Source organism: Astatotilapia calliptera, chromosome 3 (genome assembly GCF_900246225.1).
Source record: "Astatotilapia calliptera chromosome 3, fAstCal1.2, whole genome shotgun sequence".
Taxonomy (NCBI): domain Eukaryota; kingdom Metazoa; phylum Chordata; class Actinopteri; order Cichliformes; family Cichlidae; genus Astatotilapia; species Astatotilapia calliptera.
Genome location: NC_039304.1, coordinates 11,931,393 through 11,948,457, shown reverse-complemented (window position 1 = coordinate 11,948,457; position 17,065 = coordinate 11,931,393). Strand labels below are relative to the sequence as shown.

Below are 17,065 nucleotides of genomic sequence, written 5' to 3'. Positions count from 1 at the left end.
ATAAATACAAAAGTGCGGCGCTAATGACGAGCTGAGACTCACACCCAAATTACAGCGGTATAATTCAGAACACATTGATAAGGAAAAATAATGCAGGAACCCTCAACTATCCATTGTGGTTGGGAGTAAAATCACTTATGATAACATGGACTGACATGGATTGGATATGAAAGACAGAACAGGGAGAGAGCGGTGGTGTGAGGTTTGGTGGGTGCCGTGCCAGATTTTATGCCCCAGAGATCTCTCAGATGGCTTTCTGCCCTTTTCGGGGGTAGATCCCTGCAGAGAGAGCGCGCAATCCTCAAGCAGAAAACATTTGGTTTCAAATCGATCAGCATGGTCGATTGTGGCTTTATCACATTACAGTAAAAGCCCAAACAAAAGCAAAGTTTAGACTCAGTTTTTTATTATTTTATTTTGAAACGAGTGGTGGCGGACCAAATGTCAGACAGTGAAATATAACTGTAATCTGTCTAGAATTGGGTAAGCGAACATCCTTAAACCATCTCATTTGGTGCACGTCGCTCTCCTGTTGGCTCAGTTTACAGTTTCACCACATCGGTAAAATGAGCCGACCAATCTTTCACACATGGATGGGAATTGTGCTCAAACAAACTTTGAATGCGATGCCTGAACAAATTTCAAATAAAACATCTCTTGGAATTTTTTTGTAATTTTTCATTGGGCCCTTGTTCCAAAAAACCCAGATTTAATGGGAAAACGGTTTATTCATCTTGGGTGGGAAGAATGCACACAGTTGTTTTTCATTTCATTAAACTGCAGATGAAGTGGTTCACATGAGAAGCATGAACATGCATCTCATCAGCAGGAACATAGTTAGTCACAATTATCATAATCAGCCTCAAAAATCATAAATCTGCTGTTGTAAGCCAATCTGATGCACTCTACTTTTCCTTGTGTTAAAGACCCAGTATGCGGGGTTTCAGTGGCTCTACCAGGAAACACAGGATATGGCTTTCATTCATGCTTTTATTTTTATTACAGTTTTCATTAAAAATTCACCTACAAATAAGAATCATCAGTTTCTATCTACAAATCAAAAAGCTGTCTCCACAGTATGTGGACCTTACTTTCACACCATTTCATTGTATTTCTTCTGCTGTACACCACAGCAGTCCTTTATTGTGATATTACCCAAGTCACTGCATAAATCATTTATTGATGAATGAACTGTTAAAGTCTTAATCTTCCTCAGGAGCACGTTAGATGTTTGCACTTTAAAGTTCCCTTTTCTATAAGTGAATTCAGGGACTTTAACTCTGGTGTAAATTCCTCAGGCCCACATTTTGTCCCCGAGTCCTGCAGACTTATAAAGAAACTGTGCGGTTATTTTGCATGCTCAGCTGCTGTTTTATGGAGGAGTGCTCAGTGAGGCATTTAAGGGGTTTCAACTGAGGGCTCAAACTTCTGGTCTTTAATGCTCTGTGCTATAGATTTGTGAACTGCAGGCTAATCTCAATACTAGGACTTAAGGTCAGGATGAAGTGGAAATGCAAAATGAAAGAAGCAGATGATGAATGGTGCAGACCAATTATCCACGTGAAGACTAAAAGCAAAGATATTGGATATTAAGGATATACATGTGAAATTTCAAGAAAATTCATTTAATTTCTGTGCAACAGTAAATTGCAAGCTAGCATGAGTCCGTTAGCTTTGCATGTGAGCCCAGAAACCACATGTGTACAGGTCTGACTATAAACTCTGATCTATTCCTCTGTAAAATACAAGAGTTTTCCTTTGATTTCACAATCATTTTAAGCTGACTAAACATTAAGGGCCAGATTTATAAATGGGTAGCGTGTGAGCTTAGAGCTGGGTTCCCACCTGTTACACGCAATGTTGTCACGGCGCTTTCTTTGTAAATTCCAACATTACCTTTTTTTGCACTAAAACTCAGTTTGCGCTAATAAATCAGGTCCTCTTTGATCTGACTTACACAAAATTAAGTAAATGTTAGCTTATGTTAAAAAAAAAACATAAGCATTGAATGTACCGTTAAGATTCTGACAATGATGTCTGTCAGTGAAATTTGAGGCTTTATGTGTTGTGTTATGTAATCCTAAATGATCTGTTTCTTAGCACTGACACGGACCCACCCTACAGTAACAGTTAGCGTAGACATGCGCCATAATTGGAGCTACAAATGCATAAAAAAATGTTTGTCTTTGTGTGTGGATTCCCAAAGAGAGGGGAGTGGAAGGACTTCTTTCAGGACACACAGCACAAAACTGGTTTCAAAGAGGGAGATATCTTATCAATTCACATAAAGAAGCTGCAGAACTGTATTTAGAAAGAAATCCTGCTGCTACTGCCAACATAAGATGAAGCAATTTGATATGAAAGTTTGCATTTCTTTAACCTCCCCTCCAAAGATGAAGCTATTCTTGATTGCTTTAATTATTTATTGTGTATAGATCTTTTGCCTCAGTCGCCATACATGCATTGGGAGTTGTTCTCCAACTGCACAGTATGGCTGCTGCATTGATGCATTTTTCCAATGAACAGCACCAACCAGTGCAGTATATGTAGGCTTTCATGCTGCACACAAGGGGAGCATCTTGCATAGCTAACTAGGTGAATTTCATTGCCTTTAGACTCTTAAGAAAAAAGCTGTGGGATGTCAGTATTTCTTCATATTAACTGTGCAACAAAAACACCAAAGTATACAGTTACCCACCTTTTCACCCTTTGGACCAGGAGGGCCCTATGAAGAGACAGAGAGAGAAAAAACAGATTGTTCAAACTATTACAGCATAAAAAAACGAAGAAACTATGTTCCAAGTCACTTGTAATTGTGAAGACAATCATGATGTTGTCTGGAAATATAACAAAACTATTTAAAACCGGGGTGACCAATCACGTTAAAAAACAAACAGAGCCGCTAAGCGAGGCTCGAACTTCAAGAAGTGAGACACAACTGAAAGATTAATAAACTGACTTTGTGTACTTTCTGACATCTTTCACGATTTGATTAAAATCCGCTGTCACAAACTGGGAAACAGTGCACTGTAGGCAGCAGGGCTTATGCAAACATACAATTAAAACCTAAAACAGGCCCAAATCAAGTCCATGTTTACTTAGAGGATCAAATCCAGCAATCTCCAACCAAGTATTGGCAGGCACGTTGTAAAAAAATGTGCCCTGAAAAAGAGGACTACGTCTTTTTTTTTGGTGAGGTAGCTTCCAGCATCCGTCAGTCGGCAGGCAGCACCTCCTGGGTGGGCTCTGTAAAAGATCGTGGAGTTAAGGAGAGGATCTGACAATGAGGTGTGCATCCACATGCTGAGCTTAACGAGTACGTGTTAAAAACTGCTTCTTCTTTTTAAATTCAAGTTGAATGCTGAAGTATGTTGGGTTTTTTCTTGGGAGGTCAGGCATTTGATCATCAAGTATTAGATCATCAACTAACTGACCACCCGCTTAGCAACAATGTTCCTGAGCTCCTGGAGAAACTGCTGTGCCAGTATTAATCTGCATTTCACTTACAAAAGAAATCCTATTTGCTTTCACTGGCCATAAATAAAATGTGAATATGAGAACAGATCAGAATCTTTAAAAACCACAAAATGATATGCAGGTAAAAGGAACAACTTGTTCACGAGTAGTTTTAGCATTAAGCACAAAAATCTGTAGTGGTTAGCATTCCAGGCTAATCCTGCTCTAACGCTGTTTGTTTCCAAATACAAAAATATGCTGACACTAATCCATAGATTGATGATATTAGTATAAAACCTGTGTTTGGATGCTGTTCCTTTCAGTCTATGGACCAGTGACCCAGAATAGCAGGCTTGGGCTTCCACTGCGCTGGCACACATTAGCAGAGTCTAAAACTGAAATGCTCCAGAGGTAATTCAGCAGTTTTCCTCAGCCAATTTCTGCCACACTGCTGAGAGGTAAGAGAGCCGTAGCCAGGTTTCTCCCTGCTCGCTGCCTTTGGATATTATTTTTGATGCTTATTTAACTGTCTGTAACTTTTTAGTTATGTATAGTAGTTCGTGCAGTCCCAACTGGATCTGCACAGGGGCTAATTTGCCTTGGTTTTGGGGGTTGTGAACCTGCACATCAAGCTTGTGCGGTGCATCATCCCATTTATTTAAATACGAGGCTTCCTCAAGCCTCAGCGCAGGCCGTAATCCAGACACAAACATCTGAGGACGTGCTCCTGCTGTTCCTTGACCAGCCGTGCAAAGAGGCACAACACACTTGTAAATACAAAATGGGAATATTAGGAAAACAATGTTTCCGACTGCAGTTCCCTGGGGAGGAATAAAGAGGCAGAATATTGGAATCAAATGTGACTTTTACATTTATAATGATGCTGAGGCATTCCAGAGGGGCTAAATAAGTTTCCAATGTTCTCCTCAAAAAGGAAGGCCGCTAAAGGAAATTGGTGAAACTTTGTTTTTTCTTTTTTCTTTTCTTTTTTTTGTTTGAGGAAATTGCCTTTGGATAATGGGAGGCTATTGACATTACTACAAACACAAATGGCTGGAAGAAAAAGAAATATAAATATAAGCACTGCATCGTTTCACAAAAGCCTGTTTAACGTATGATGCTTGGCACTAACACATGCAGTTGGCGCAGATAATTACCAGGCTGATTTGCTGTGCGCCACATTATGTGTAAATGAAGGGAAATTGCAGCATTATATGATGTAGCAACACAATAAATCCAGAATGTGGAGCAACATAATGAAACTTCATCAAGCCCATGTTGAGCTCTGATAACTGGGAATAAATAAGGATAATGTAGCTGGAGGTGTTGGTTGGGCCAGTTGGTGTCATCCTGGGGTTTAAATAGATATTCTTTATTGTTACATCATTACTGAAGTTATAACTGTCATGGTCCGCGGCCCGGCGTCCGGGGTGCTGCTTCATAATGACAATAACATTATGAAGGTGCATTTTTTAACCCAAAACCAGATCATTCCCCACATCTTATCAAAGGTATTTTAAATTAATTTGAGTTCAATTTCATTGGTGTAGCGCCAAATAAGGAAAAGACCGCAATAATCAGAAGACCCCCTATAAACAAGCACTTGGTGAGAGTGGGAAGGAAAAACGTCCTTTTAACAGGAACCAACCCCCCTGCAGAACGAGGCTTAGGGCGAGGCAGCTATCTGTGGCACGTGGTTTGATTAAGTGAGAGTAAAAATAGCAATTCAAAAATAAACCAAGTAAAAACAAGTCAACAACATAAGAAGCCCAATGGGATGCAAACTCCGGTCTCATTGCTGATAAACCTGCAACTTTTCCAACCTAATTATGTAGGCTTCTAAAACAGGCTAGCTATCTCTTGGGAGCTAGCATCCAAACACCAAAAGACACCTTGTAAGTAAGGGCAGATCAAGCATCTGATGAGATATTATAACTGAGTTTAAATGCCTGTAAGTGTCTTTTTTGATAATCAGCACTCCTAAACATATCAGTCAAATTTTAAAACTTTTTCTCTTTTTTTTGCTGAAGTGGAACGGTACTTTTGGCACACCTATATCTCACCAAACAGTAATTCCACTCTTCCATCTGGACATGAAGCATGTGGAAATGATTTGGCTGCACAGTGTGCACCTGCTCATTATACGCTTCATCATTTGCACATCACTTAGAGAGACAACACGTGCTGGAGCTTTTCCAGAAGGTTTAAGCAAGTGCAGCAAGGGTCTTTTATAGAGACTATTAAAACAGCTCTCTTGCAAAGACTTTTTCCAAACTGTACTACAGTGGAACTGCAGTGTGTGTCTTTGTCAAACCGTCTCTGCAGCTTTGTGGTTTCAGTCTGCCCTGAGGAAGCTTTCTAATCAGCACCTGTGTCTGCTTTTCACATCTATTTTACTGCTTCTGCTCTGGCTCTGTTTCATAAGCAGGTGCTCCTTGGGTCATGGCTGTTCATTAGCAAGTTCCTCTGCTGAACACGATTAACCCTCTACAGTGCTTTCCACACCTACTAGATTGCACTTAATTCTTAAATGACTGCATGCATAGCTTAAAATAACAAACTAATTAGGTTTGGCAGAGGAGCAGTTCACTGAAATACACTTCACGTTGTTTGCGTTTTCTTCACTTTGATTTTGTATAGATCAAAAATGTAAGATGCATGCTGAATTAAAAGCTTTTTTTCAGTAAAGCCCTACCAGTGTTTGATGCTTGCTAATTACGATCTGTGTGTGGATTCTCTCCATCTTCCTTCCACAGTCCAAGGTTAAGTGTGTTAGGTTAATTGGTGATAGCAAATCGGCCACAGGTGTGAATGGTTGTCTCTAGCCGATTTACGTGTAACACGTTACAAGGAAACAGTTTACTGTAATCACATTATATTTTTCAGTGACACAGTGATGTAATGCTTTGTTGTATTAAATTCAGTAATTACATTACAGTTACAATTATGATGTTCCTTGTGTTACAACGGTTCTTCAATTAGCGACATGCCATGTGGATTAAAAGAAAATAACGTCTAACAAACATGTTTTTTTTCTGCTACAGTCAGCTAATTTGAGTTCGCGTGCAGTAGGAGGAAAATGTTGGGGTGGTCTACAAAGGAAATATGGACATTAACTCCATTTTTGTTGCACAAAAGGATAATAGCACAATGGTAATGTGTAGACTGCATCCAGGACAAAAGTAACTGCACTGGGTTCGCTGCAAGCATATGCACAGATAGCATGCTAATGCTAAGCTAGCCAAAAACCCAGAGCAACATTAGCTGAGTGGATGCTAACCCCAGACCAGCAGCCAGAGCCTTAACTTCAACAGGTAACAAAAGTAGCGATGATTTGTCAGACTTGTAGCCTCCTTTTCTACCTGTTCAAGTTTTTGAAGTAGAATCACCGTGGAGATCGCTCTGAAAGCTCTCTGGGATGACTTCCAGCTTCGTGTTCATACGTAAATACCAAAAGAAAGATAGTACGTGTGTCCTCATTATGATAGGGATTTGTAAAGGTGTGTGGGTCATTTTTCGGAGTGTCAAGAGAGTAATGTAACCAGTACAGTAACAAATCACTTTCTCCTGTGAATAATAAAGTAATGTGCTGTATTATTAATTAGTATTGTGTAGTATTAATATAATACAATTGCTTTCCTTGAGTAACAACCCAAACACTGGTGTAAAGCCTGACCTTTGGCCGTCGGGATAGGCTCCAGCTGCCCTGCGACACTGAACTGGATAAGAGGAAGAAAATGGATTTTTGGATGAAAATCTTAAAAGAGCTTCATTTCATGAGCAGTAATAACCTCCTGCTCAGTTTAATGCAGTTTTTCTTTGGTTAAGCTTTACAACAGTGAGAGAGATACAGATGCTTTGGAAACGTCACTATAAACCAGCCTGAATGCATCATTTTATATCCTGAAGCCAAATAACCCTGGAGAAATAATGCAATATCCAGCAGAAAACACTGAATTGTACATTACTCAAACACAGTATCTCACAAAGAGTTTTAGAGGAGGTTTCATTATTGCTCATAAAATCAAGCTTTAAGAAGAAGAAACAGCTCTTTGGGGATTTTAAGATCTTTAATTCAGAAAACAGAGTCAATTTTTATGTATGTATTTACTTCAATGAAAGACTTTTCTCTTTGTCACCTAAAAGCATTACTTTTCTTGCGCATCTGTTTATGCCGTATTCACTTTTTTCTGTTTTTTTCCCATATTTTGTGTGAATCTGGCATACTCTCTGAGTTATTTCCCATAAAAATCTCTTCCGCGATCAAGATTACTCGCCACGCGGGCCGTCCAAAACACTAAACATGTCCTCTATATGTGAGCTGATGAATGCAGCCACCCCAAAGCAGAAGCTCTTATCCACTTATTGAAAATGACACATATCATACAGACGGTAAGCCTCACATCATCTGCTGCTCAGTGCTGGGCAAACTTATGTCAAATTTCCATCTTGAGATGATTTGTAACAGAACATCCTGTATGTATGATATTGTCAAGTTTATGGTGGACCACTGGATCAGGATTAAGCTTCTTTTTTTTTTTCCTGTCCAGACACATGTCTAGCTTCTCATTCGAAGCCAAACCAAGACCACTCTCTCCTGCAAAGGCCTGCACGAGGAAAGCCCTGCCACCTTTAAAAAAAAGTGTGGGAGAGAAATATGGAAAGGTCTGCGGGGAAATATAAAAAGGCAAAGTGAACTGAGGCCAAACCCACAAGCAACATGGAGAACACTGTCATTTAAATCTGACAATGTAACTGACTTCACTTCATATTAGATGGAAAGAGTAAATGATGTTCAATAAAACAGTTCTGGCACTGAGGTATATTTCATATGCGCCTCCTGCAATGGTGATTACTAAGAAGTGAACAGATTGCGCAATGTCCCTCCAGAAAGCTTTTCATCTGTTCGACTGCGGCTTAGGCCTGTCGAGCCAGTTTTCATGAAACTTGGTGGAGAAGGTGAAGGAAGACCCGTCTGCTGGTTCCTTAAAACCAGTAAATAGGGCACTGACCTTAATGGAAGAGCGCCAGTTAGTGCTCTGTGTTCTGATACATTTCGACCCTGTGTCACTTACACACTCATTAGCTGACCCCCTAATTTATTCATAAGTCAATTTGATTTCTTTAGTTCCATTTTCATGTCAAAGAAATTATGTGATGATGATGATACGGTTTCAACCACCGCGGAAGCTTTTATGTGCATTGTTTCTATAATAGTCCCCTTTTATATCTCTAATTTTGGTGTTTATAAATCTTGGCCTGATCTGGAATGCAGTGACAGATTTAAATACACAAATCATGCAATTTTGTTGTTATTCCTCACATATTTCTTTTTTCATTTCCCTACAATCAGTAAGTAAGCAGTTTAACCTGTCATTCGTTATGAATGTCCATGCTCAAGCCGCAGCAGCACACAAACTGAAAAGTACATCTTTTCTGTCAGGCTAATTTTGAGCTGTCTTGCATAGAAGTCAGGACACCGAATATCCATTCTTCACATTCCTCTTCTAATATAATTTAGTCAAAACATGATGGATGAAAGCAGCACGAGGCGAGGGGCTGGCTCGCGTCCACAGCTTTAGCTGTTGTTGACACGAGCAAAACGATTCTCGTGGGTTTTGGCCGCGAGCTGCTTGTACAATCTTGCGAGACAATCCGCATAATCCGACGAGATGCAAAAAGTCAGAGATGTGCGTGCAACCTCTGTCTGGACTCGGTTGTATTCGTTTTCATCGCGGTGACCTGTTAAACTTATCGAGGTTCAGAAAAATCAATCCATCAAACTGAGCTAATATCCTCTTTTTGTGGAAGCGGGGCCAACTGGGCTGGCAGCAGTTGCTGTAGCCTGAACTACCGGCCACATGGATCCAATCATCTCACCCTGGAGCACTGGCATCTCCGAGAGCACAGGCAAACAACTACCGCTTTTACAACTTCTTCTTTACAGGCGCGCTCCTTTCACACAGCCGCACAATATCAATAAACATGTGTACACAGGAAGTTAAGAAGCTATCCTCCGGGCACCAAGTGTTGATGGGTGAAGAGGGGGCAGGTGAGGAGGGGTGAGTGGGAGGAGGGCCACAGTGAAGCGTTCGAAAGGGCTGAACCTGGACTGAAACCGAAAAGTCAGAATCAAATTTAATCCGACTGACTTCAAGCAATAATTCAACGTTTTTGTTTAGTTGCTGGGATAAAATTGCTATACTTCAGATTCCTAATTTATCTTTTACTTCTGGGATGGCTACAGCTTTAAAGGTTGAGCAGGTCATTCAAAGTATCCTTGTGCAAGACACTGAATCCCAAGTTGTTCTTGATGCGCTCATTGGAGTGTGAATGTCAGACAGAACGCACTTAATGTAGAAAAAAGTGCTTGTGTGAATGTCGTATGAGGCACTTGAGCGAAGTAGAAAAGCGCTTTATAAGTACCAGTCAGTTTACTCCAAATCTATGAGTTCTTTTGCAGCTTGGAAAGAAACGAATACAGCATTGCTGCTCTCAGCATTTGCTCTCCGCACTGCAAAAGTTCCCTTTTGACATTGCAATTATACTGAATCGCTGGTGTTAGAATCTGCAGCACGCTCTGGTTCGATTGTGCATAAAGCTCCAATACACAGAAGGACATCCAGTGCAAACATGTACACCTCCATCTGCTAGTTCTGCATGGGAACCTTCAATCATACGAGCATGGGCCCCAGGGGAACTTTTCTTCAAGGCGGGAAGCTAATGGAGGACAGAGATGTGAGTAATCAGAGCAAAATGGGCAGGGACGAACGACCACAAGTGGCTGGTGCTCGTCGGGGGAATCTGGACGCAGAGGTTAGGCAGGGATAGGAAAACCACACTGGAAAACTGACTTGGGAATGGCATCTGGTTCCTATATCCACAGTGTATCACAATTAGCCGGCATAAGATGACTTTAATGTGTTATGTGTGTGTGTGTGTGTGTGTGTATGCTTGTTGTTATGTGTTTGGATGTTCTTGTGGGAGCAGGGACTCTGTGAACTGAGGAAGCCGATAGTGCGACTGGTTATATATTTACGTATGTGTGTGTGCGTTGTTTAAGTGGTATCAAATTATACAGGGAGGAGATCCTCCCTCCCGCAGGATCTCATCATTCCCGAGGAGAGAGGCATTTAAACAGCTTTAACACAAATTGTCAGCATGAAAAGCCAAATGTGCAGGCCAAATTTTTCCATGTGCAATACGTAAGCAAATTTCTGACCCACAAAATTCTTGTTGCGGACATGAAATGTTGAGGAACGGACAAGGCTCCACTTGGAAAAGTGTTTCTTTCGCTTCTTCTGCTGATTCGATCAGAACCGCACACTGGCTGCTTTTATATTTCTCATCATTTGATGTTGTGAGCAGGAGGAAAATTCCTTTCAATCACAAAGTTGTCAAGCTTTTTTCTCTCTCTCTCTCTAAAACTGCGAGCTTAACATTCATTCGGCGCTCCTTCAGCGCTACATCCAGTCATCCCTGTGAGTGTTCGGCTTGCTCAGCGAGCCAAAGTACGCGACTCGGTTGGCCCGAGAGCTGCACGTCGTCATTTACTGACAAACAAGCGCCGCTGATGGGCACAGCGTGAGCAGAGGACTAACGTCGAAAAGGTCAAACTCTCAATGTTGTCACATCCAGTGCCAGTAGGCTTGTTCAAGCACCGCTGCCCTTATGAGTCCAAGTAAACGCTGTCATGTCCGATAGATCCACTTTCAGCTCTCGGCGGGACTCTCTTCCCTGCCAAAGCCTGTGTGTTGTCTGTGCTCCGGCCTCTCCTGTGATGCTATGGCTGTTAGTGGACGCTTAGTTTTAAGCATACAGAACCCCACAACGCAGCAAAAAGTGTAAATGAGCACGACTTGTGAGAATGTAAGGCTTCCTCCACAAACGTCTCCTCCTCTGCATGGCAGAAGTCATCAAACTCCAGCTGGAAGATGTTTTATTAACAGGTGTGGAGCCGCAGCGCATATCAGATGAAGGATGAAGAGTTGAGGGCTCCCGGACTCCTCTGCTTCACCCCAACATCGCCTCTAATCCCTGCTCCGCGACTGCATAATTCATAGATTGTGACAGATCAGCTCCAACCTGCAGCGCTGGAATCTGCGCGCAGATGAAGCGGGGAGGCGGAAACCTCTTGTCAAATACAGACACGACCAGATTTATTTACCTCATGGCTGCACTGTAGCCCTGCTTGGCCGCAGATTTCGTTGTGGTACACAGACATGCTTAAATGAGCTGAAGTTGGTTTGATGTTCCCAGTTTTTGTATCGCTTTCAAATATTTCCCCTCGTCTTTCTGACCAGATTTCAAAGCGTGCTACTTTCTCTCTCTGACTGTATAATTTTAATTTAGTATGGCATTCAGTTTGTGCTGAGAAAAAAAACACTCATGCACACACAGATACACACAGTGGAGGGTGTTAGTGGGTACTTGACTGCAGCCTCAGGGATGGTGTTTTATGCTTGATTGGCACTAAATGGTGTGCACACAGAGTGGCGAGCGCTCGGGGTTGATGTTTTGACATGAAGCGGCTTTTTCAGAGGCACAGAAAGATGAGAAAAGATAAAAAAAACCAAGTAGGAAAGACATGATAACTTCGCCTCAGCTGTCAATTCGAAGAACCCCCACCCCCCTCCACCACCACCCCAGAGAATATTAATGTGCGGTAACCGAAAAAGAAAATTTTTTCGGGTTTCGGTGGCAAGGACGGGCAAATCGCTCCTCGTGTAAGTACTCTCAGTTGAAAATCATCTGTAAGGTGTCTCATTTGAACATTTTTCCAATCTGTCTGGAGAATAACAGGAGATCTCCAGCAGCACGTCGCTGGACAATTGAGTCTGCGACGTGAAAGCTGACGAATGCGCGCAGGCTCTGGAAAAAGACGAGGAAATCAAAACAACGAAAATCGCTTTTCCATATCTGAAGGCAATCAGGAGCCGCCAAAGAAGATCTTCCCTGATGACTTTTGATTGAGGAGACCTATTCTCTTTCTGTCTCTGCAAACCGCCGGTCCCCGTGCGTTCATCGGTAGCTTAGTAACGATTAAGGCACATAGATCTGTAATGACTTCTGCAGCGGTCGGTTTGTTTGGCTCCGAGGGCTGTGTACAATTTACGCAGTGTTTCCAGAGTTATAGCGGGAACTGCTGAATATTCATGCCGACGTGTCCCCTGCCATCCTCCGGTTGGCCATACCAGATGTTAAAAAAGACCCATATGAGATCACTGACACCAGAATGGGCTTTTTTTATTTCAGAAACAGATTTGGTGAGCAGTGGGTGAGTCATTGCCAGATCACAGCTTTTTTTCCCCCTCGGAGCCATAAAAGCTGGACCCCTACCAAACATTTAGAGCACGTTGTGCTACCTATAAATGACTTCATCAGAAGGTGACCTGTTGGCCACAGCTGGAACACTGTCAGGTACTCATGCACAGCAGATTCACTGTCTCACTCAAAGAACCATCCTAATGAAGGCCTAAATAAAGATAAAGTAATAGCAGCATCCCATACGTTTATTGGCAAATCCACCGTCTCCTACTGCACGAACATTTCAGCGACGCTTCTGGGACTCCGATCAACTGTTGAGACACATCACAGTATGATTTTATTTGTCAGATCTAAGGCCTGGCGCGAGGGGCTGAGAAGTAAGACCACCTGCATTTACTTATGTCCCAGAACCCCGGGAGCGAGCGTCTGAGAAGGCTCGGAGGATTAACTTACAGCTTTTACAGCTCAGTCGGCACACACTATTATACCTATTCAATCACACCAGCCTTCTGGAATATAAAAAATTTTAACAGAGCTCACGCGCATGTACACACACACACGCACCGACACACACAGAGTACCCGCTTGACCTGCTTTTGCTGCAAACTGTCACAAGCTCTGGCGATTATGTATGTATGTATGCTTCTCTCTTCATCTTTAGGGAAACTCTGAGGTTTTCCATCTGAAAGACGAGCGAATCTGCGATCACCCGGCGGTGTAATGAGGTGAGATAATCTCTTCGGGTTCAGGGCGCTGGCAGGGACAGATGCTGGTAGCGAGAATTTTATAAAGCAGGCTGCGCAGATGACGGGTGAGGGTGCCTCATAGGGGTAAGCCAGTGATAAAGAGTTTATTTTAATAAGTCAGCGAGACAGCTGCTGAAATTTCTGTCAGCAAGTGTGTTGTGATTTGTTATCTTTTACCGGTACATAAACAGCAAAAAAAAAAAACCACTTTTAAAAAAGTAACTTTGTCCTTAAAGTGCATTTCAGAAATAGCACTTAGGCAACTTATCAAAGATACATTATGAAATGATATAGCACAGTTATGTCCATCAGCTAAATCTGCATAGATGTTTAGCTTATGTTAGGGGAAAGACTGGGAGCGAACATAGTGAAGCCTCCATCATTCAAAACTCCCTAATTAACACGTTACATCTCGTTTCTTTAATCAATGCTAAATATCAGCGTTTAAACCCAGTGTAATTGTTTTAAGGAGGATTATGTGCAGGATTATTTCCTGAGAGCCTGAAGTATAAACCTCACCTGGTTCTTTCTTTCCTAAAATATCAAACATTTCCTTCTTCTTCTTGCTTGCATTTCTTTTTCTTGTACACAAATTGCTCTTTGCAGCACACATACCATCCCAACCTGCACTTGTCGCGTGCCCCTGCATGTGCCTTTTCCCCTGTAATCTTATACCTTACACAGCGGCATGCTGTCTGCACCTCTGTGCATGTCTTTTGCTCTGCCTTTACCTTTACGGGGTCATCACAAACGATGTGAAGCAGGCATACTTACAGGAGGTCCTGAAAAGAGAGAGGAAAAATCCCTGGTTAGTGTGTTTTCAATCAGCGATCAAACAGACACAGATCATCAATATTCCACTGGAACCACTTATCCAGAATTACTAAGAACAGAAATCAGCCTCTAGCTGAGAATTATTTTTTTGGATAGGACCGTCTTCACATTTCATCTTTGCCGCGATGCGTTCACTGACGATGAGGAATGGGAGAAAGACGGCCTCTTTCAGTAATCTTTCTACCTTACAGCAGAGAACAAAAGACTCCCAGCTATTTACCATACCGCGGTGGGGCCAACAACAGTCACCAGGCCTGGTGATCGCATTTTACATTTGCGAGTAGCTCCGATTTCACTGCTACAAGAGGTTGTGTGCTTGTTAAAGAAATACCCGCACTTTTTTTTTTTGTGAGGTGACACTCGTCTTTTGCCCAATTACTGCTGCTCAAAGGACTCGGTGCCAGCGCACTTCAGGGCTCCCCAGAACCCTGCAAATCATTTGAGGTCTTCAGGTTCTTATTAAAAAGGTACCCAGCTGCTTTAACACTGAAATAGGGTTTTTTTTCTCCTATGTCCTTGAACGCTTCTTCTTCATGACCACTGCAAATTGCTCCTACAGCTGGGGATTTTAAGGAGCCGCGTGTTTGAGCCTCACTGCTCGTTTGTTTTATGGCTCGTTGAGTTACAGTGGACCACTTAGTTTTTAATAAACCTGCACCACTATGTTGTTGTTGTTTTTTTAAGTGTTTCAGCTAGTAATTATGAGAAATCAAAGAAAAAAGTGTGATTTAAGGAAAGAAAAGGTACAATTTCCGATAAAGAACATAGCAGGCACCTTAAAGGTTTGAGGGTCTACAACTGTTACAGCTTCTTGACGGCCAGAGTAAAATCAAAAAGCACTATTAGCTGACACTGTAGCGTGTCATGTCTTTTATAATGCACAGTAAAAGTCACCAAGGCTTTCCGTTCTCACACCGTGACTTCCACTCGAACAAACGTTCAACCTTTCCGTGTGTAAAGTGGAACTGCTCACCTAATCCAAGCATCAATTCCTCCTTTTTTTTTGTGAGCGCAGGAGTCACAGACCTGATTATTCAAACGGGGAAAAAATATGCGAGGAAACGTCTAACACTTTCCAGCATTGACCACCTGCTAGAACAGTCTGAGCCTGTGGCTTCTCAATGCTACAAAACCTTCTTCATCCTAAACTGTCCTGCCACAATTTTCCTTTCCATATGTTAGCGGTAAACAAACAAGAGATCCTAATGAAGTATCCCATTCATTTTTAATGCATAGGTAAACATCACCGTCTCTTTTTCCTATTTGTTCTTTCTGTCAGCGGAGCCAAGTGGTGGGTGAAATCTTCCTCCTACCTTTGTAGATGAGTAAACTGCAAAACACCTCAGCATGAATTTATGGGAAACTCGCGACGGCATAGTTTCTTTTGGTTAAAGTGAATCATGAATTAAATATGCTCCCCTTCAACATCCACCAGAGTTGAGAACTTAAAAGAGGGAAATTGGATTTGCAGAAGGCTTACGGTGCAGAATTCAGCATGCCCCTGCCCATCAAGGACTGCATTTCTTCAGTCGCATAAATAATGTCTCTTAAATATCTTTTCAGTTTCTCCCCAGTGCAGTTTGTTTTGAGCGTTTCTCTGGGATTCAGGCTGAATCTACTTTTTAAAGCAAGTCAAACACGTCCTATTTGGGGGAATTCAGCGGAAATGACTGAACTAAAACTGCGTGTCAATCTGCAATTACACCGAGAGCATTCAAAGCTGCGTGCACGTGAGGATGTAGATAAAACATCCTCACGTATCTGTTTCCCGACAAGATACTTCAATCCAGTCAGTGCTTCGGTTTGCAAATATTTTACTGAATGTCGGGGCCTGTCCTTACATTTGCTCCCTATTGTCTATTCTTAATAGACCGCTGTACCTCACCAGCCCAGGCATCATGAGTGGCCATGATTGCTTGCTTGTTTCCAATTGATTTGTCAAGAGGAAGCAATTCACATTCTCCGCATTTGCTCTGGCTGAACAGAGACCAAAAAAAAAATGTGTCTGAACAATGGTGCCATTTAAACTACGCTGGCATGGTGGATGTTTATTGGGAGGTTAAGCGCTGCATAAACAAAGCCTGGCGGTATCTCAGATCTGCAGCCAACCGGAACATTGGACCGCTGTCTTTCTGTAAACTCATTTTGTTATTATTATTTTTTTATTTATTAATTTTTAAAATCTTTAAAGGCTTTCAGGCTGTGTGCAAGATCGCTATGGTAATTTGCAAATTAGAAAAAATAAAAGAAGAAAGAAACGTATAGCAGATCCACATCTCGAAACAAAAGCAGGAGCCTTAATTCGACTGAAAATACAGGAAATAAAAATACTAATACTCAGCAAGCAGATCTCAAATGATTCAGTTGAATTCCTCTGACTTCCTGTGCAAATTCCAGTGTTTGGTTCTGTCTACGAAACCAAAGCTGTTCTTTTTCAGTCTGCCTCACTAAGGCTGGGGACTTTGCTTCGCCCCGTCTTTCTGCCTTCCTTTTGCAAAGCTAATACTTTTTTTCCCAAAGTGTTTTCTGTTTTCTGTGCTCTCGACCAAAAGGCCGACACACTCCAGATTCCATTATCACTTCCCGCTATCAGGTGAGCGGAGCGTGGACGGAGCTGGGCGCCAAGTACGTGTTCTCACTGCGAATTCAATTTTAGGTGACACTTCCCGTGCCGGGGATTGTCAATGCGTGACACGTCCCAGCTGAGGCCCTGATGCCCGAGGCCTCAGCTGGGACAGATTGAGGAAGGGGAGAGGGGGAGA

At 42.1% G+C, this 17,065-nt stretch overlaps 1 protein-coding gene across 12 annotated transcripts in view; it reads right to left on the bottom strand.

The window, feature by feature from the left end:
* The window catches only part of col25a1 (collagen type XXV alpha 1 chain), a 151,830-nt gene that overhangs the window by 50,480 nt on the left and 84,285 nt on the right, over window positions 1-17,065 (bottom strand). For all 12 annotated transcript variants that reach the window (XM_026161762.1, XM_026161761.1, XM_026161767.1 and 9 more), the window contains exons 4-5: window positions 14,244-14,251; window positions 2,699-2,725 (exon numbers count right to left, since the gene is read on the bottom strand). In XM_026161762.1, coding sequence (XP_026017547.1) covers window positions 2,699-2,725; window positions 14,244-14,251 — 35 coding nt within the window. The remainder of the gene's footprint in view (window positions 1-2,698; window positions 2,726-14,243; window positions 14,252-17,065) is intronic.